Source organism: Chelonoidis abingdonii, chromosome 1 (genome assembly GCF_003597395.2).
Source record: "Chelonoidis abingdonii isolate Lonesome George chromosome 1, CheloAbing_2.0, whole genome shotgun sequence".
Taxonomy (NCBI): Eukaryota; Metazoa; Chordata; order Testudines; family Testudinidae; genus Chelonoidis; species Chelonoidis abingdonii.
Window position 1 is genome coordinate 92511455 of NC_133769.1, and position 22212 is coordinate 92533666.

Consider the following 22212-nt stretch of genomic DNA (forward strand, 5'->3'; position numbering starts at 1 on the left):
CAAGAACACTGAGGGTTCTGGGTCATATAAGCATGTAAAATACGTGTGGTAAGAGAAATTCAGTAAAATTTACTTTCCAGAATTCATGGAAAGCTACATGTTCATGAACCTTACGTCAGAAAGATTAAATACTTTGTATTAATTGTAGAAAGCGTGAGAAGCTTTTTTGATACAGGCAACCCTACTATGCTAATTGTAGCAGTCCGAAAGGTATGTTTACATAGCCTGTGGCAGCGAGCCTCCCAGCCCAGGTTCACAGACTCAGGCTAGCTGCGCTTGCGCTAGTGCTATAAAAACCAACTGTGTAGACAGCGCTTTGAGATTGCAGCTTGGACTATGAAGCCTAGGGATGGAGTAGGGCTTCAGAGCCTGAGATGAAAACTCAAAGGACTTTCTGCACAGCTATTTTTTTAGAGCGCTAGTGCAAGCCTGGCTACCCTGAGTTTGTCAGCCTCGGCTGGGTGACTGGTTGCTGTGGGCTTTGTAAGTGTATGAGTCCAAGTCATAGACTAGTACTGTGTTGTGCTAGATCAGAGGTGAGCAAACTATGGCCCATGGGCCACTTCCAGCCTGCGGGACCGTCCTGCCTGGCCTTTGAGTTCCTGGCCGGGGAGGCCAACCCCCGGCATCTTCCTTGCTGTCCCTCCTCTCCCTCACTGCCATGAGGGAAGCACTCTGGCCCGCTTCTCTTGCCAGGCTGCGTGGCTTGTGCCCGCCTACCTCCTAGGCTTTCCAATAAGCCTGTCCTGCCGCTCTGAGTGGCAAGATAAGGGGGAGGCGATTTGGGGGGCATTCAGGGGATAGGGAGCAAGGGGGCAGTTGGATAGAGGGTGGGATGCCAGGGGGTGGTTTGGGGCAAGGGGTCCTGGGGGTGGTCAGGGGGCAGTTGGCTGGTGTGGAGGTTCTGGGGGGAGTTCAAGGGATGGGGAATGGGGGGTTGGATAGGAGGAGTCCTGGGGGGCTTGTCGAGGCGGGAGTGTGGATGGGGTTGGGGCAGGGAATGGGGAGGGGGATTGGATAGGGGGCAGCCGGGGACAAGAAGCAGGGGGGTTGGGGGCTCTGAGGGGAGCGGTCAAGGGACGGGAAGTGGGAGGCGGCGGATAGGGGGTGGGGGCCAGGCCAGGCCTTCCCTACCCAGCCCTCCATACCATTTTGCAACCCTTATGTGACCCTCGGGCCAAAAAGTTTGCCCACCCCTCCGCTAGATGCTATACAAACAGAGCAAAATACTCCTGTTCCCCAAAGAGCTTACTATCTGTAAATGTAAGACAAGGAACAGATGGATACAGACAGATGGAGGTCCATCCAGCCCAACATCCTGTCCTCCAGCAGTGGCCAATGCCTGGCAGCCCAGAGGGAATGAACAGAACAGGCAACCATCAAGTGATCCATCCCTTGTTGCCCATTCTCAGCCTCTGGCAAACAGAGGCTTGGGACACCATCCCTGCCTAATAGCCATTGATGGACTTATCCTCTATACACTTATCTAGTTATTTTTTGAAACCTATTATAGTTTTGGCCTTCACGACATCCTCTGGCAAGGAGTTCCACAGGTTGGCTGTGCATTGTGTTTAAAAAAAATACTTCCTTTTGTTTGTTTTTTATACCTGCTGCCTGTTAATTTCATTTGGTGACCCTTAGTTCTTGTGTTTATGAGAAGGAGTAAATAACTCTTCCTTATTTACTTGCTCTACACAAGTCATGATTTTATAGACCTCTATCATATTCCCCCTTAGTTTATACATTGGAATTAGAGAAGGCTCAGAAAAGGGCAACAAAAATAATTTGGAGTATGGAATGGCTTCCATATGAGGTGAGATTACTAGAACTGGGACGTTTCGGCTTGTAAAGGAGAACTGAGTGACACAATTTTGGCTAGTATGATGGGCAGTGGTCTCAGTTCATTAACTGCCTCATGGTAGTCAAGTGTAAGAAATTTAGAACTGATATTTTTTTTTACATGCAGATTAGAGCACTGTTCGTGTGAAATGCATAGAAATAACAAATATCACTGTCAAAGTTCCTATTGCTTAGTTGCTCCCTAAATAGATCATGAAATCCATATATTTTCCACCTGCTTAACACTATTTAGTCACTAAACATGACTTCCATTTGAGAGATTTTTGAAATACTCCAATTTACAGGTCAAAAATGACCTTAATCCTTGATCAAATGATATTACCATTCACAAAGTGAGATGTTATGGAAGCAATTTCAGAATCTCTTAGGTAAATGTTACAAGTGTATGCAGATAGCTACATTTTATTGTGCTTGCAGAAGATTCCACTGGCTGGGCTGCAGCTGATCAAGAGTCACTGTACATGAGGTTTGTGTAGGAAGAGAAACCTTGTACTTTACTTCCATAATATACGTGGAAGCTGGAACACTTGGTATTGCGTAGAATAAGAACAACTTTAAGAGTTGTAAGGATTAAGGGAAAATAACCTAATTCAAAACTGATTGGCCTGAATTCAGTTGGTCCATCTTACTGATGTATTTGAGGCAATGGTAAACTATATTAATAGAATATCAGGATTGGAAGGGACCTCAGGAGGTCATCTAGTCCAACCCCCTGCTCAAAGCAGGACCAATCCTCAATCAGATTTTTGCCCCAGATCCGTAAATGGCCCCCTCAAGGATTGAACTCATAATCCTAGGTTTAGCAGGCCAATGCTCAAACCACTGAGCTGTCAGAAATTGGGTTGCTAGTCTGGCCAGATCACTGCTGGTGGTAATAGGAAAAAAATTACTTGACTGTCAGCCATTTAAAACACACACACTGTAGAAATTGAGCTTAGGGGCTGAAGCTGCCTCAGTTAGGGATGGTCTTAAGGCAAACAAACTTGTGCGCACATCATTTCATGATCTTAACTGCTGTTAGGACTGAAGTTTGTTTCCCTCTTCAAGGAAAGGATCTCTTGTTAGAGGCATTGCACAATCTAAAACAGGGCTATGTTGGAACTCGGAGCAATGAAAGCCTATCTTGGCCATTACTTCTAATCCTTACTAGGTATGGCACCCTTGAACAGGTACACGTTATTGAGTCTAAAGGCAAAGATACGGAAGCCCACTTCCCGCACCCCCCCAATGTTTGAAGCTGTTGCTGAACATTCGCCAGGCCACAGTGACCACCATTTCCACAGAATTTGTGTTGCCATTGTGGTTTAGTGACGAAAAACTATTGGCCACTTATGGTAATGCAGAAACTGACAGTCTGCTGGACTACTTTAAACAGATGTTGAGTGCCCTATATCAGTGACTGCCTTTACAATTAAATACTGTATTATCTACAACAAATTACTGCACATGAACATTCAACAAAGCTGTTAACCACTATGCCATCTGCCTTTCAGAATAAATTGTTCTTGGTGAAAATAATGGTGTAATTGTCCTGTAGAAGTGGCTTTCAACCTGTGGCCCACATACCCCTGGGGGTCCCTGGTCTATGTCTGAGATTTCCAAATGGGCCCGTACTGCCAAGAAACAATTTTTAGGGGTCCTCAAATGAAAACAGGTTGAAAACCACTATCCTTGAGCACTGCACTGATAGAATGTGGGTCTTCCATAGGGAAATCAATCCAGATGAGCCTGCACACGTGTGTAGCAAAATATATTCTAGGTCTTAATAAAGATAAATATGAGTGGCGCAAGTACAGTGGTTGAACCCTGTCAAACAGTTTATTTACTGGCTTGGAAAAGGGACCAGAAACAATGCATCTTAGGAATTGGCCCAGTGACCATTTAACAGCAAGCAACCCTAGGGGAAGATTAAACTGCTGTTACTGTGTGATCAGATCTAGATTTCAAACCAGGTGGACATTGTAATGATATTTTGATATTGGATTTCTTAAAAACTTGACATTTAAATTATATAATCTAATTTCTGTCCCTCTCGATGCTGAGAGGCATTTTAACTTTAATTAAAAAGATGATGAAATTACATGTAAAAAGCAAGTAAATGGACACAAACACAAGAAAGTAAAAATTAGAAACTCTGGCAATGTAGTTCAAACCAAGCAGAATACAGTGAAATTCCTTTAGGTACTCTCAGAACACTATTTCACTTTAATTGAGAGAATAATATATCCCAAATACTGGAGCAAGCACATTTCCATGTTGGACGAGACCTGAAGTTTTGGCTGCTTGTGGACAAATAGTCAATCATTTTGTTCCTAGCCTGTAAAGATTATTAATGGAGGTCTTGATACTGTCCATGGCATACAGTGAATCAATTCCTTTAGAATACATAATTTCTTAATACACATAATTTGAAATAAACATCTGTTATGTATGGTGTGTGCTGTTATCTAGCTGTGCATAATGGCGTAGTCTCAGATTTATTTTTATGTAAGCTTAATGTGGTGGCCAACTTTTGCTTTGATTAATACAAGGGAGAAAATTAATTCTGTGTAAGTTTTTGTTTTGTTTTTTCCTTTATCACATAACTATCTTAAAATAGTTCTGCTGAATACTAGGTCTGTAAACAGTGATCATGTCACCTCTGATTCAGCAGTTGGCCATCTGACACCTCTATTTTGGCTAGCAAGATGCCTTGAGGCCATTCTATTAATTCTTAAACTTTACATAGAGAACTGTCTTCGGGGGCATTGTGCCGACTATCTTGTGGCTTTCATTTTGCCTGTTGAGTTGCTAGTGGATATTGCCTGGTACTGGGAGATACACTGACAATCAAGTAGGCATCTCAGTATCTTGCTAACCTTACTGTATCCACCCCTTTGACTCTGACACTTGTGCAATGGTTGTATTGTGGTCAAGTGGTTAATGTCGACCACAATACAGCCATCTGTTCTTCCAAAATGAAGACTGGGGGAGAAGCAAATTGCCTAATTTTAGGGTAGGAATTATATGAACTTTTCAACTACCCATATGGCTTACTTTAAATGTTAACTGGATTGGTAGCAGAAAAGAAATAAGAAATAAACCCCCTTCTCTTGTCATCCACAGAACAAATGAAAATAAAGCTGGATGCTTGAAAGGCCCCTTCCTGCTCAAGAGTAGGGAATTTTGCTATCAGTCAGCAACAATAAAGTAAAATTTGAAAAGTCACGATCACTTGTACTGCAGCTATCCACAACCTTCTGATTAGCAATGTCGCTGACCAGATTGTTGTGTAAATCATTGCTGCTTGAATGCTATGAGCCTTAGAAGCAAAGTGCCTTGATTTGTTATGAGGGTGGGGTAATTGGGAGAGGTGATCACCCTTCCAGTGAGTAGAGAATTAAGAGAAGTATCTGCTTTATTTCAAAAAGTTAAGGGTAACCAGAAGACCTGTGAGCAGGAATGGTCGGCAGGGGAGAGAATGGGACGTTCCCTTCACTTCTCGTCAACTCAGACAGTGTGGAGCTTCTGTTTGTAGTCAGGAAAAGCAAAAGTAAAGCTTCATCCCCTAATGATTTCCGTACTGATAGGTTAAGTTGGGGAAGGGCAGGTTCCAATAGTGTGTCATTTGGGAGGCAAGGGTCAATACCAGTGGGGTCATCTCAAACAGACCTAAAGAGTGTGACTCGGTGAGAACATCATTGTCTCTATGCTAAAACCAGGAAAGGAAACAGGCATGTTGGGATCCTCGCCAAAGAGCAGTAGCCAGATTCTGTTTGAAGTCTTTATTTTTATCAGCCTTTGTTAGTAGATGAGTGAGGAAACGTCTTCTGTTTCTGGTATTGGCACGTTTCTGCTGGTAGAGAGAGAGTTTGTTCAGTATTCATCTGTGACTGCGGTGTGGCAAACACGGGCGGCTCTATGTATTTTGCTACCCCAAGCACGGCAGTCAGGTGGCTTTCAGCGGCATGCCCATGGGAGGTCTGCTGGTAACGCAGATTCAGTGGCATACCTGCGGGAGGTCCGCTGGTCCCGTGTCTTCAGCATGCCCACCGCTGAAACCGCGTGACTGGCAAACCTCCTGCAGGCATGCCACTGAAGGCAGCCTGACTGCTGCCCTCACGGCGACTGGCAGGCCGCCCCCTGCGGCTTGCTGACCCAGGCATGTGCGTGGTGCACTGATCCCTGGAGCCACCCCGGTAGCAAACCAGAGTTGGCTGGGTGCAGTTTCAGCACCTTAGACTGTTACCACAGGGTTCCCAGCCATTTCCTCCTTGAACTCCTGAGGAGCCTAAGATCAGAAATCCTAAAGAGAGATCTATATAAAAAGCCCTTCTCTGTAAGGATCCAAAATAAGGAAATTAGAGTTGCAAAAAAAAGCAATTAACATAGTATTTGAAGTTAAACATTGGCTCTCATTTTGAAATGTGTAGTATGTACAATCTGTTCTTGAACACTTACAAAAATTAAATTCTGGGGCCTCAACTGATGAACAAGCCTTGGATTCCTCTTTCCCTTGTGTGACGTTCTTCCTTCCTTGCTACCACCAAAAAAAATCTGGCCCTGTCCAAAAGTGAAATAATAAAATCACTGAAATTAGGCCTGGAAGGGACCTGGATAGATCAACTAGCCTAGCCCCCTGGACTGAGACAGTACTAATTATTATCTAGGCTATCCCTGATAGATATTTTTAAGAACAGGTTAGACAAACACCTAATGACAGAGATTTCAGTCTCCCTAGGTAACTTGTTTCAATGCTTAACTGCCCTTACGGTTAGGAGGAGTTTCCTAATGTCTAACCTAAATCTCCTTTGCTGCAAATTAAGCCCCTTATTACTTATGCTGACCTCAGCGGTAAAGAGAATAATTTATCACCCCCCTCTTTATAACAACCTTTTATTTACAAAGATTGTGTATCATGTACTCCCTCAGGCTTCTCTTCAGACAGAGCAAATCCAATCTTTCTCGTAGGTCATGTTTTCTAGACCTGTGGTCAATTTTGTTGCTCTTCTCTGGACCTTGTCCAATTTGTCCATATTTCCTGAAGAGTAGGGCCCAGAACTGGACATACTACTCTAACTGAGGCCTTATCAGTGCTGAGTGGAAGAATTATTTCTCGTGTCTTGCTTACAACATTCCTGTTAATACATCCCAGAGTGATGTTTACATATTTTTGCAACAGTATTACATTGTTGACTCTATTAATTTGTGATCCACTATAACCCCCAGATTCTTTTCTGCAGTACTCTTTCCTAGGCAGTTATTTCCCCATCTGAGCAATTGATTATTCCTTCTCAAGTGTACTACTTCGCAGTTTTCTTGACTGAATTTTATCCTATTTCAAACCATATCTCCAGTTTGTCAAGATAATTAGGATTTCTTAGCCTGTCCTCCAAAGTGCTTGATCTCACCCACAAATTTTATAAGTGTACACTATCATTATCCAAATCATTTATGAAGATACTAAATAGAACCAGTCTCAGGACAGATCCTTGTGGCACCCAACTCAATACTACTGAGTATGGTTTTCCAACCAGTTGTGTACCCGCCTTACAGTAAGTTTGTCTAGCCAGGGGTCAGCAACCTTTCAGAAGTGGTGTGCTGAATCTTCATTTATTCACACTAATTTAAGGTTTCACATGTCAGTAATACATTTTAATGTTTTTAGAAGATCTTTCTATAAATCTATAATATATAACCAAACTATTGTATGTAAAGTAAATACCTTTTTTAAAATGTTTAAGAAGCTTCATTTAAAATTTAAATTAAAATGAAGAGCCCCCCGGACTGGTGGCCAAGACCCGGGCAGCGTGAGTGCCACTGAAAATCAGCTCATGTGCTGTCATTGGCACCTGTGCCATAGATTGCCTACCCCTGGTGTAGACCGGAGGGCTCTGCATTTTAATTTAAATTTTAAATGAAGCTTCTTAAACATTTTAAAAACAGTATTTACTTTATATACGACAATAGTTTAGTTATATTATAGACTTATAGAAAGAGACCTTCTAAGAACTTGAAAATGTGTTACTGGCACGTGAAACCTTCAATTAGAGTGAATGAATGAAGACTCAGCACACCACTTCTGAAAGGTTGCTGACCCCTGGTCTAGGCTATATTTCCCTAGTTTGCTATGAAAAGATCATGGGAAACTATCCAAGGCCTTACTGAAGTTGAGATACCCAATATCTACTGCTTCCTCCTATCCTCAAGGCTTGTTACCCTATCAAAGAAAGGTGGTATTAGATTGGTTTGACATGATTTGTTCTTGACAAATTCATGTTGACTGTTATATCTTCTTATTTTCTTCTAGATGGCTATAAATTGTTTGCGCCATTATCTTTTAGGGTACTGAGGTTAAGCTCACTTCTTATAATTCCCTCAGTTGTCCTTATTCCCTTTTTATAGATAGGTAGTACATTTTGCCTTTTTTCCAGTCCTCTGGGGTCTCTCCCATCCTTCATGAGTTCTCGAAGATAATCCCTAATGGCTCAGAGACTCTTCAGGTAGTTCATTGAGTATTCAAGGATGTATTTCATCAGGCCCTGCCAAACTGAAGATCTCTAACTTGTTCTTTTCCTGTTTTAGCCTCAGATCCTATCCCATATGCACTGATATTCACTGTTAGTTATCCAATCTCTGCTAACTTGTTTTGGTGAAACCTGAAACAAAAAAGGCATCTGACACTTCAGCTGTTGCTGCATTTTCTGGTATTGTCTTTCCCTCCTTATTGAGTAATGGGCCTTCCCTGTCCATGGTTTTCCTCTTGCTTCTCATGTATTTGTAAAATGTTTTCTTGTTGTTATTTATGTCCCTAACTAGTTTAATCTTGTTTTGTGACTTGGCGCTTCTAATTTTGTCCCTACATGCTTGTGATGTTTTTGTTTGTGTTCATTCTTTGTATTTTGACCTAGTTTCCACTTTTTTTATGACTCTTCTGAGTTGCAGGTGGTTGAAGATCTCTTTGATTAAGCCAGGTTGGCCTCTTACCATACATCCTCTTTCCTACACATTGAGATAATTTGCTCTTTAAAAAAAATGCCAGCTCTCCTTCTCCTTTTTCCCCCCATAGACTTGCTTCCTATGGGATCTTACCCACTGGTACAGTGAGTCTGCTAAAGTCTGCCTTCTTGAAGTATATTATCTTTATTCTGCTGTTTTTCCTTTTCCTATTCCTTAGAATCATGAGCTCATCATTTCATGACCACTTTCACCCAAACTGCCTTCCACCTTCAAATTCTGTACCAGTTCTTCCCTATTTGTGAGACTCAGATCTAGATCATCTTCTCCCCTAGTTACTTATGCACATAGATGAGCATTTATGTCCATAAGCTTAAGAGAACTGATAGTTTCAATGGATTGAAAATGAGGATTTCCAGTGGAATGGGCCTTTTAGTCTACGCTGAAGGTAGCTGTAGTGTTACGTAGGCAGAATAAGAAATAAGTCTACTGCTCATATGAGTCTCTGCAGAAGTGGAGTTTCAAAATATATTAGGGCTTTGTAAAAAGTCTCCTAGTTTGTTTGCCTGCATTTCAGCAGATCTTTTCTGCAGGTTCAGTCCATAGACTTTGTGACCTGCTTCATTTCAATTTACTGGTACATTAGAGAATTCAGTGAAACATAAACCGAAACTCACCTGCACTTCCCCTTCTAGGGGCCCCTGATTGCCAGAGGTGTTCTGGAAGGCTAGTATTTTATTCATTTGTCCTCAGCCTCATTTTGATGGAGTTATTGGCTAGTCTGTTTCCTAAGTTTAAAAAAGAACTAGGTAAATTAATGAAGGACAGGTCCATCAATGGCTATTAGCCAGGATGGGCAGGGATCATATCGCTAGCCTCTGTTTGCTGGAAGCTGGGAATGAGCGACAGGGAATGAATCATTTGATGATTACCTGTTCTGTTCATTCACTCTGGGGCACCTGGCATTGGCCACTGTTGGAAGTCAGTATACTGGGCTAGATGGACCTTTGGTCTGACTAAGTTTGGCCGTTCTTTTGCTGCTCCCACTGGAGCCTTAGAACATGACAAGCACTATCTCTTCTCTATCCCCTCCCCCCAAAAGTCCCCAATGTTCTGGGTATTTAGCCCCTTTTCTGCAGGAGAATGTTTAGAATCAGTTCACTGATGCAGCCGCAGAACAAGAGAGCTGCACCCTTCTGGAAAATGTAAGGTATTGGGTTGCGCAGAAATAAGCCTACCTCTTGCCAGTGCCCTTTAGAAAACAACTAGATTGGGTTAAAAGCTGTCAACTCTATAAAGAGCTGTGTGGAGTTGGTGAGGTGGTTGCCCCTTGAAAACCTTAAATACGGAAGATAGCACACCACTGCTGCCCCTCTTCCCCCTGTCCCAAGTAAAATAGGAGGAAAGGAGTGGCAGGGTGTATATCCTGACTAAATCCAAAACTGGGTAAAGCCTTCCAGCCAAGTAGAGAAATCCCTGAAGGTCACTAAACTTTGAAGTTTTGGCAGTTTTCGGCCCAGAATGCTGGACTAGTCTTTGTCTTGGGTTTAGTTACAAAAGGTTTTAAGAGACTGTCAGTTTAGCTAGTTTCAAAACAATCATCTTAACATAAACAAATACAATCCAAATCTCAGTAGCACACCCTTTTGGTAGCATGCTCTGATTTTTTTTTTTTTTGTTGCCAGTGTTCTGAAGGTTTTTCTGCTTTGCTATTATAAGGTGTTTTTTTAGGGCTGTCAATCACAGTTAACTCAAGTGATTAACTGAAACTGATTGCGATTAAAAAATTAATCTCTAATTGCAGTTTTAATCACACTGTTAAACAATAGAATACAAATTTAAATTTATTAAATATTTTGGATGTTTTCCTACATTTTTATATAGTAGTCTGTTGTAACTGAAATCAGTGTATTTTTATTACAAATATTTGCACTAAAAAGGATAGATTAAAGAAATAGTATTTTTCAGTTCACCTCATTCAAATACTGTAGTGCAATCTTTGTCATGAAAGTGCAATTTACAAATGTAGATTTTTTTGTTATATCACTTCACTCAAACAAAAGCATGTAAAATTTCAAAGCCTACAGGACCACTCAGTCCTACTTCTTGTTCAGCCAATTGCTAAGACAAACCAGTTTATTTACATTTAGAAGAGATAGTGCTGCCCTCTTATTTACAATGTAACCAGAAAATAATGAGAACAGGGATTTGCATGGCCTTTTTGTAGCTGGCATTGCAAGGTATTTATGTGCCAGATATGCAAAACATTCATATACCTCTTCATGCTTCGGCCACCGTTCCAGAGGACGTTTCCATGCTGATGATGCTCGTTTAAAAAAAAAAATGCGTTAATAAAATGTGTGACTGAACTCCTTGGAGGAGAATTGTATGTTCCTGCTGTTTTGCCTGCATTCTGTGGTATATTTCATGTTAGAGCAATCTTGAATGATGACCCAGCAAATGTTGTTGATTTTAAGAACACTCACTGCAGAGTTCACAAAATGTAAAGAAGGTACCAGTGTGAGATTTCTAATGATAGCTACCGTACTCAACGAAACCTTAAATTAGAGTGAATAAATGAAGACTCGGTACACCACTTCTGAAAGGTTGTCGATCGCTGCTCTATACTCTTCATATAGGCAATATGTCCTTCCAGTTCTCTTATGGTGGCCAACTACACTTCTCTTAGATGGTGCTTAAGGTCCCTGCAATGACAGGAAAATGATTAAATGAGGTAAATGTCACCTGCACCCATGTGCTGCAGAGGAAGGCGAGCCCTGCCCCATCCCCTAAAATCACTGCTAATCTGATCTGGGGAAAAATTCCTTCATGACCCATATAATGTGATCATTTAGACCCTGAGTGTGTGAGCAAGAGCTAGCCAGCTAAGCACCTGAGAGAATGAGATGGTACTGAGCAGAGCCCACCCCACCTGTGTACCATCTCTAGCTGTGGCTGTCTCTGTTACTGCAGAAGGAAGAAGAGAGGAAAAACCTCCCAGAACACATTGGGGGAATATCTTCCTGGCCCCCTGTCAGTGGCTGGCTGAAGCATGAACTTTAGGAACTTAAGATATAAACCAGAAGTGAACCCCTGGGCTGTTGAACCCTGCTCCCCGTCCTCACAAACAATATGTTGATGTCTGCCTGCCAAGTTTCAAATGTGAAAGTAACAATTCCCCAATCACAATCCCCTGGTGTATCTGTTTATCAAGAAAAGCTTAATCCATCTCCTCCGTCAGCGTGCACACACAAATGGATTTTTGTCTAGACTTACAAATTTTACATTTGAGCAAAGACTTCCCCCAATTATTGAAAATCTTTTCTAAAAACTATCCTATTGGAAGAAATTGAGTACTGAAAATGGATGTTATAACAGAAACTGTTTTAAAATCTTAGCTGTAGTATTAGTTAAGCAAATGCAATAATAGCTTTTGGCAGCATACCAATGTTAGTGTGAATTTGACATTGATAAAAAGCTGCAGAGTGATGCCACTAGAAAAAAAGTAGTAGGCTGGTGGACTACAGAAAGTGGATTGATCAGTTGTGGTGAATAGGCATATGTACATATCAAACATAACTTAATGGGCAGCCTTTGCCACTCTCAGCAGTATCCGAGAATGCAGTAGATGCAAATTGAATTCCTCTCTCATATAGTTGTTTCAGGTCAGGGTTGAGGAAAAGAGCGTTCACTGCTTTTTTGTTAAGTTCTGTGCTTAAAAATTTGTTTCTTAACCTACTGACTGAGGCTGGATTTGAACCAGTGAGCTTGAAATGTTTCCAAATCTCTGCGATATTTTACAAAACAAGTAAGTTCAGTTTTTCACTTCATTGCCAATTCCCGAGTTCGACTTCAGACATTCCCTAAATTGTTCCAGGAAGGTTTGCGCATATTCCATGTATTGCTTTTAGGTATTTGTTCTCATCTTCAAAATTTCAGACCTAGGGTTTGTTGGGCAAGGGCACTTGGTCAGCAACAGTCAGAGCAGTGCTCCCTTTCCTAGGTAGGGAAACATCAGTAGCACCTTTCCAACAGCTCATATGACTCAGAAGCAGAAGGAGAGGCTCAAGTTTGACTTAGTGAATAACTCTTGTAGGAAAGACTACAGGGGTGTAGAGAGAGGAAAAGCTGTGGAGAATTGAATAGATACAACCAAAAGTCTAAATCTGTCCTCTGGGTTTTCTGTGCTGTTAAAATGAGTTTTGCCATATAAACTTGAGTACTAACTCAATGACACATTTGTCTTATTTTCTTGCAGATCTTCAAGTTGCTCCATTTTAATTTTCAGTGCAGACCTTTCTGCTCCCTTAAATTATTATAATCTTTTTTGCTGCTCTGCAAACACGTGAAGATGTCTCGCAGCCCTGATGCGAAGGAAGACCCTGTGGAATGCCCCCTTTGCATGGAGCCCCTGGAGATTGATGACATCAACTTCTTCCCTTGCACCTGTGGCTACCAAATTTGTCGCTTCTGTTGGCACCGTATCCGCACTGATGAGAATGGACTTTGTCCTGCTTGCAGAAAGGTAAATACCCTGGAATAACTGCTTGCTTTGCCTATGTCATGAGGGTCTTGCATTGGTTAGTACACTCTTACATCAGGGAACCTTGCTTAAAATGACAGTATAGATCTGGTGTGAGCATCTCATTTTCTTGATCCCATCTGTACATATCAAAATCATTATGCAACTAGTAGTCATCTCTGCAGAATAAATCCAGGAGTGGAATAGCAGTGGAGCATGCAGGTCAGGACTGAGGTGTGTGGGTAGAGTTGTTAAAGGAGAACTTAAAAAAAAAAAAAAAAAAAAAAATCTAGGAATCGGGATAGTGATGCACTGGTGCATCTGTTTGTGGATAGATGGTGAAGATTCACTTGCAGCATAGCCTGCTGTTTCAGCGTTAAGGTCTGGTGGTAGAGCTGTATGGGAGTTCATAAAGCACCCCTTTTTGCTGTACCTGTTGAGCCAGAGCTATTCATTTTTATTGACACCCACTTTACAAGCTATTAACTCTTGGTGAGAGTGCTTGTCAAGTGTCTGGTTTCTTCTGCCTTTGTCACCAAATGCTCAGATGTACTTTGAGTGCCATACTTACGACTTTGCCCATTCTGTCCAGTCACAATTCCAGTTACCTGACACGTTTTGATTGTCTGCTACCCTCTTAAACTGATCTTCAAGTCTGCTGACCTTCCTGTCTCCTAGGGTCACAACCTTGGAATCTTTGACTTTTTTCTCTTTTCTTTCCTCCTCATGTAGTCTCAGCTAAAATCTGTTGCTTCCTTCTGCCTTCATCACCCAACACACCTCTTCAGAAATCCTTGGTAATGTCTCCTTTGATTATTATGACGTCCTCTCCTGTCTCCTAGCTTTTCACCTTTTTCCCTCTAAACCCAGTTACAGAGGTCCCCCCTTTTTTCCCCTGTTCTAAGCATGTCCCTCTTCTGACTGAATCCCTTCATTGGCATCTTGTCTTTTACGGCATCAATTCCAGCTCCCTTTCTAGGCCTTAAGTAACCTTGCTGTACCTGCATCTGTGCACTTGCTGCCTCATTCTTCCATATGCACCTTCAGTCATCTTACCATGTTGCTCCTTTTGGGTCTTGACTACAGTAAAGAAATTTTGGCATGCTAATCACTGTTTGGACTCTCTAGCAAGCCTGAAAAGCACCACACATCAACATACAGGTGTAATCAGTGGTGCACAGAAGCTAGCGTCACTGTTTTGGATTGGACTTCCTAAAAGGAAGACTAATCAGTGTCATCAGTCACTGTCTGTCTCCACCAGTGCAATGCCATTGTCGACAGTAAATTCTGTTGTAATAATGCCAATGATATGATTATTCCTTCTGCTACAGTCCCACAGTACCTGTCACTGCTTTTGGAGCCTGTCTGATTTATCTTCTGTACTCTGCTGGCTTGAGGACAAGCTTTCTGGAATCTTTTTGCCTGTACAAATACTGCTTCATGCCCCTGAAATGTTATTGTACAGTATTTCTTGCCAGTATTCACTCTTTTGTGATTACTGTGTGCTTGCAAGCTGGTTTTGGAGCATGTCTCAGAAGCCACTGTAGAAACATGCTGCCAGGTATTCCTCAGCAGACTTTTGAGCACTTATGAATGTCTGGATTAAGGAAATTGTTACAGCTGACCTATGTAATTTGGAACACTTTGGCTCACGACTGGGTGTCCGAATGCCTTACTGAGCTGAATGTCATTTGCTCAGGAAAATAGTGCTGGGAGAAAAGAGGAGGACTGGTGGTACTATAATAATAAGGCTGGGGATGTTAACAGCCATTTCAGGGCAGGGAGAAAAATCTGCCTTTATGATGAACCAGACCATGTTCTTGGCATTTTCCCATCTTTGGAGCATGAGATGCTTTTGGACAGAACTGTGGCACCCACCACTGGACTGTTGAGGAACCTGGAAAGAAGAGAACACTGCCTCCCAAGGTGCTCTGTGAAACCAGTTGAGCAGACCAGGACCTAGGAATGCCAGAGGCTTTGCTAGGATCCCAGTAACATCTCTGTCTAAAACTCTAGAGATGGTAGCTGCAGCAAAAGCAGTCATGTTGGTTTGTGAAGATGACACCTCTGGAGACTGAAGGGATATCTGCGCAAGGTATATGTGTGTTGTTTATTTAACTCAGGTTTTTGCATAGTTGGGGTTTGGGAGCAGTTTTCTGGGTTCACATGAACTTTCGTATTGGTGTGAAACAGGATGAAGATGTAGCATCATGTGAAGATAGGAGTTCGTCTCTTCCTACCTGCCTTTTCTAGTTCCCCTGGTGCATCAGTGCTCTAATTAGCAATATACAGAGGATGAGGGAGTTTTGGAAGTCCCACCTGTAACCCCCATCACTACCTTTCCACATTCAACTACATGGATCAGTTGTTCTGAGGGCAGAAGCACCCTGCTAGCTGAGCCATGCCTTGTGATCATTCTAAGGCTAAGTGCACTGTATGGTCTGGTGTAAAGTATTCATTGCACACCACACCTCACCAGCACAGGTATAAACATCTGTGTAGATGGTGAGCCATTGCTTAGGTGAACAGAATGTGCCAGAACCTTAGAGCATATATTTTATGTGGCTCTCTGCTCAAGCAGTGTCTCCCCAATCTACACTGCTGTTTTTAGCAATTTAATGTCCCACTCGTGGAGCCTGCCTCTCTCTGCTGCACAGAAAGGCTATGGCAGGAGAGGCAGCAGGCAGAGGCTCATTGACATAAGCATATTGATTCACTCCATATTTCTCATTTCAGAGACCACTTCTGCAACAAGGCAACAAATGGGAAATGTTTGGCATATCCATTACATGGCAGGAATGTGACCATGCATCTGGGAATACAAGAAGCAGAGTGCTTGACAGATCCCTTGGCAAGGAACAAAAACTAGATCTGTTTTTCAACATTCAGAAAAACATGTAAAGGAACAATTTTAAGTTTGAAGGAAAATGCAACTTCTCTTTAAATGCCAAGGGAAATTTATCCAAGAGGACAAAGAATATGTGAGGAGCTATGTACATCATGATAAAGAAATAAAACTTCAAGACAGAGTTCCCCTGTGAACTTTTGATGGAGTACATGCAGGGCCAACAGCAGTTTGCACAGTTAGCCCAAATTTCAGCATAAAACAAAAGCTGGCTTGCTGTTTTTTGTTATGTATTAGCTACTTTTTTGAAGGTGGCTTCCATGTTTTGTGGTAAAATAAATTATGCAAATCAATCTCAGTTAATAGTTCTGCAGGCATAGTTGAATTACCTTAAACAACACTGCTTTACTACCCCCATATCCTGTGTCCAAAAGCATCTAAATGCTGGTAATATTTTTATTAAAAACTAATGTATTCATGGTATCAAACCCAGTAGCAACTATAGAATCAGTGATATTACCTTAAACTGCTATCATTTCAGTATGCCGTCTTCAAGCATTGAGTATTGATCCCTTTGCATTCCTACAACGGCAGAATGTGAGCACAAAGCTACTCTGGTTTGGTTCATATGCCTGTTGCAGTGTTCATAATTGTCACACTTTTGGTGGCACATCTTCACTGTTCACCTCTTTGCTGCAAGACTCATGCCTTCCTCTGTTCATTGTCAAACACCTTCTTTGCTTTTACAATATTGAACAGAATACAAGAACTGGATATCACGACACTGTTCACTGTATTCAGTAGGTATTTCCACTTTGCTTTCAGCCTTTCAGAGGCACACTTGACCACCTTCCTGCACACAATTTGTAGCTGTACCACTGTCTGGGCTTGTGTAATCGGGATGTGACTTCTTGACTGAGAGACCCAATTGATAAGCAGTTGCTGAGAATCTGTGGAATGGAGAGAGTACTCCTCTGTCCATTTCTGAAAAGTTGTCTTTAAAAATTCTGGTACAGTGCACCCTGCCGTCCCTCGCCCATTCCAGTAAACATCTAGGAACTATGCACCATGATCTTATAAGGCTTTTGCCACCGTGGAGTGGTAGACTTTTGTTTGTTCCTGGGCTTGATCGGGTGCTCATTGGTTCATCTATAGCTCCAGCAATTCAGGAAACCCAGCTGTTCGAATCCATGAGTGGTCTTGCAAATGTTTTGCTAGCTTGATTGCGTGCTCCTGAAACACTTGATCTCTGTTGCGATATTCAAGGGTTTCCAGTCCCTCTGGTGCCTAATTGACCGGTTGGTATCCAGGGTACACACCTTCCTTGGGACAAACACTGCTTTTTTCTACAGAGAATGACGCTCTCATGCAGGTGATCTGAAGCTTCCCAAAGAAGTGCAAAAGTCTCCTCCGAGTAGTGTCCCTGTGGGTGCTCCACTGTAGGTGTATCTGCATCCTTGTGCCTCTGATCGGAGATTTTGGTAGCGGTGTTCATTCGGCCTGCACATGAGCTCTCCCTACCTTGTGCTCTGCCTTGAGGCTAGCTAGTAATGCGTGGTTGAACCATCCCCAGTTCCTGTTTAGCTGCACCTGGCCTGAAACAGAGCAAATAGCGGTCCGCTTTCCTTGTCAGAGTTTGAGTTCAGTTTCTTAGCTTCTTTTAGCATTTCCATTAGAATTTTCTTAGTTTGATAGGGTTTCTAGGTTTTTTTTTTACTGTTTATTAAAAAAACACTTTTTTTCTTTCCCGTTTCTTCCCTTTTTCCCATCAGGGGTCAGCCCCCGTAAGGGGCATGCCTGACTCTCCTGGGTTTAAACGGTGTCTTTCCTGCAGGGAGGCAGTACCGATTACAGATGACACTGCTGCTGCATCCGATGCCTATCAGAGGCTCACATTCCCCAGAAATGTACCTTCTGTCAGCAATTGAAGGCTAGATCCTGAAAGAACCAGGAGTTAAAGTTGAAACTCTCTTTATGGAGGATGTTCTTAAACCGACCTTTGACCCTGGTCCCGTATTCCCTCCCAGTGAAGATTGTCCCCAGAGCCTTCTACATCTAAACAGGGAGAACCAAAGAGGAAATCTTCGTACTCTCCTCTCAAAGCCTCGAAAAGGAGAGCTGCAAGTCCTCAAACTGAGCCTTGGACCAGCCAGAAAGATCTCTGGCATGGTCCATCATCTCGGCACTGATGGCTCCGAAGCACAGTATCCAGAGGACACATGGGTCCTCCGGTGCAGACACCATATATACACGTAAAGACCTGAAGGGTGGAGGCTCTGAAGTGGTGGCATCACCTATCAAGGGCAGGAGCAAAGACAGTAATGTCTCTGTGAAGGCAGTACTCACGTGGAAATCCTTGGTACCAACTACTCCCAAACAAACCTTGGCAGACTGATCATCTCATGCAAGATCTCTACTGATTTTCTGAGTATTGGGGAATCAGCACCAACAAACTCTGATGGTACTGATCACAGCAGTACTGCAGGAGTTTCATTTTCCCATAGATCTCATGGTGGCTGAGACTCCAAGAGTTTCCTGCTTGCTTGATATCAGGACCCCGGTACTGAGTACATTTTGATCCCTGGAATCACCACTGGCACCAGAGTGTTTGCTTCCAATCTCCTTGTCAGTTCCAACACTGTCCAGTGAGGACTCAGATAGTGACCGGGATGATATCCTCTTGCTACCCTCACACCATGGTCCATCTCTTCATCAACCAGGGCCCCTCCAGTTACACCGTCAGTCCGAACCTCAGCCTTCTTGGTATGACCACCTGTGGGTACCCCATACTGGGAATGTGGGCAGCCTACAAGTACCGTACTTCTCAGGCATCTGGTCTCCTTCAGCCTTTTTATCCAGAGCCCCAGAACCTCAAGAGAAAACTTGAGGAGTAGGAGGCCAGAATAAAGAGGCAATACATCACCAACCAATATCTCCTCCTCCTCACCAGACGAGACAGTGGTGGCCCCCTCCACCATCCTTGATTAATGATTTTAAACTATTTCATGATCTCTCAAAAAGGGTAGCAGACACTACAAATTTCCCTTGAGGAAGTGAGACCTACCAAATCTTCCAGTCCCAACCTGCAGATCCTCTGACTCAAGACGTTGTTCATGGTTCAAACACAGAGCTGCTGCTCCGAGAAGGTACAAGAAGTGTTGTTACACAGTAAAAAAAAAAAAAAAAAAAAAAAAAAAAAAAATTGGCTACCTGCCACATTTACCTGCAAAAATAGAAAAGATTCCAGATTTGGTACAATTCTAAACCAGTTACCTTGGTATCTTCCTCCCTCCCCATCTTGCTAAACTACATAGCCCCATCTTCTTGAGGCATACTATCTCTCAGCTCACTCAGAGTACATCATATGGCCATAAGGGCTCTCTACCAGCAGATAGAGGGATACTCGGTTTTCACACATCCAACAACAAAGAAATTCCTCAAAGACATAGGAAACCTCTTTCCTCAAACCAAGCACCCCATTCCAGTGAGGGATCTAAATGTAGCTTTAAAGAGCCTAACTAGACCACACTTTGAACCTATGACCCCTTGTTCTCTTAATATCTATCAGTGAAGACAGCATTCCTTGTAGCCATCACCTCAGCATGGAGAATAGGGAAAATAGCAGCATTAATGGCACATACCTCCTTCACAATTTTCTTTTAAAGTCAATCACTCTGGGTACGTCTACACTATGGGATTATTCCGATTTTACATAAACCGGTTTTATAAAAGAGATTGTATAAAGTCGAGTTCACGCAGCCACACTAAGCACATTAATTTGGTGGTGTGCGTCCATGGTCCGAGGCTAGCGTCAATTTCCGGAGTGTTGCACTGTGGGTAGCTATTCCGTAGCTATCCCATAGTTCCCGCAATCTCCCCTGCCCCTTAGAATTCTGGGTTGAGAGCCCAGTGGCTGATGGGGCAAAAATCATTGTCGCAGGTGGTTCTGGGTAAATATCGTCAGTCATTCCTTCCTCCGGGAAAGCAACGGCAGACAATCACTTGACGTGGTGCTGTTTGGGGAGTGGGTGTTTTCTTGCTGGGTCGCTATCTGACTGCTGGCTGGTAGACGCGATCTGTTGCGGCTGTTGTGGAAGCGCGATCAGTATTCGCGGTATCCTCTCCTCCCTGGTGGCAGATGGTGCAGTATACGTACTGGTTAACCGTCGCTTTGATCGAACCGTGGAGTGCTTCATAGCGTGGATAACTGCTGTACGCTGCCTCGGCTGGCCAGACGAGGTGAGGCCAGCCGAGGGGGGCGCCTCGGGTAAAAACACGAAATGCATTCCTTGGTCATCCCAGTAGAATGATACTGGACGGCTAGGTAACCATCTTCATCACAGCAACTGGGGGCTGAGCTTTAATCAGCCCCCTTCCCCTTCCAGTGAAAGAAAGATTCGTCTGCCTGGACTGTCATAGCACAGGGGCTGCCCCCCCTCGATTTTATCACACTAACAAGTCTCTGTTTCTATATTCCTGCATTCTTTATACTTCATGACAAACAAATGGGGGGGACACTGCCATGGTATCCAGAAACGCTTGGGGGAGGAGGGAAGCAATGGTGGGGTTGCTTGCAGGGCCACCCCCAGTGAAATGGCATGTAGCTCATCATTTCTGCGGGATCTCACACACCTGTGCTCCTCTGATACACTGGTCTCTAGTACACTTGCCCATATTCTAGGCAGGACTGACTATTTTTAGAAACCATAAAGGAGGGATTGACTCCGGAGAGTCATTCCCAGTTTTTGCTTTTGCACCCCTGGCCGATCTCAGCGCAGGGCACCATGATAGCAGCAGACAGTAACAGAGGGACAGATAACTTGATCATCTCATGCCAATTTACCCCGCAGCAGACGGTACAGAACGACTGCATAACCGTCTCTATCATGCAAAAGCAAATGAATGCTGCGTGTGTAGAGCTGGAGTAATCGCCTCTGTCCGTGCATCCAGTACACATACGGTGACTGAAAAAAAAAAAAAAGCAGCTTGACGGGCTCCATGGTTGCCGTGTCTAATGGCGTCTGCCAGGGCAATCCAGGGAAAGGGTGCATCAGACGTTGTTCATGTTCAACACAGAGCTGCTGCTCCGAGAAGGTACAAAGAGTGTGTTACACAGTAAAAAAAAAAAAAAAAAAAAAAAAAAAAAATTGGCTACCTGCCACATTTACCTGCAAAATAGAAAAGATTCCAGATTTGGTACAATTCTAAACCAGTTACCTTGGTATCTTCCTCCTCCCCATCTTGCTAAACTACATAGCCCCATCTTCTTGAGGCATACTATCTCTCAGCTCACTCAGAGTACATCATAATGGCCATAAGGGCTCTCTACCAGCAGATAGAGGGATACTCGGTTTTCACACATCACAACAAAGAAATTCCTCAAAGACATAGGAAACCTCTTCCTCAAACCAAGACCCATTCCAGTGAGGATCTAAATGTAGCTTTAAAGAGCCTAACTAGACCACACTTTGAACCTATGACCCTTGTTCTCTTAATATCTATCAGTGAAGACAGCAATTCCTTGTAGCCATCACCTCAGCATGGAAATAGGGAAAATAGCAGCATTAATGGCACATACCTCCTTCACAATTTTCTTTAAAGTCAATACCTGGGTACGTCTACACTATGGGATTATTCCGATTTTACTAAACCGGTTTTATAAAGAGATTGTATAAAGTCGAGTTCACGCGCCACACTAAGCACATTTAATTTGGTGGTGTGCGTCCATGGTCCGAGGCTAGCGTCAATTCCGGAGTGTTGCACTGTGGGTAGCTATTCGTAGCTATCCCATAGTTCCCGCAATCTCTCCCTGCCCTTAGAATTTCTGGGTTGAGAGCCAGTGGCTGATGGGCAAAATCATTGTCGCAGCGTGGTTCTGGGTAAATATCGTCAGTCATTCCTTCCTCCGGGAAAGCAACGGCAGACATCACTTTGCACCCCTTTTTCCCTGGATTGCCCTGCAGAGCCCATAGCACGGCAACCATGGAGCCCGTTCAGCTGCTTTTTTTTTTTTTTTACAGTCACCGTATGTGTACTGGATGCCACGGAC

General features: G+C 43.1%; 1 protein-coding gene across 18 annotated transcripts in view; it reads left to right on the top strand.

The window, feature by feature from the left end:
* Positions 1-22212, top strand: part of CNOT4 (CCR4-NOT transcription complex subunit 4) — a 129867-nt gene that overhangs the window by 43441 nt on the left and 64214 nt on the right. For all 18 annotated transcript variants that reach the window (XM_032788599.2, XM_032788603.2, XM_032788602.2 and 15 more), the window contains one exon: positions 13055-13321. In XM_032788599.2, coding sequence (XP_032644490.1) covers positions 13148-13321 — 174 coding nt within the window. In that variant the 5' untranslated portion in view covers positions 13055-13147. The remainder of the gene's footprint in view (positions 1-13054; positions 13322-22212) is intronic.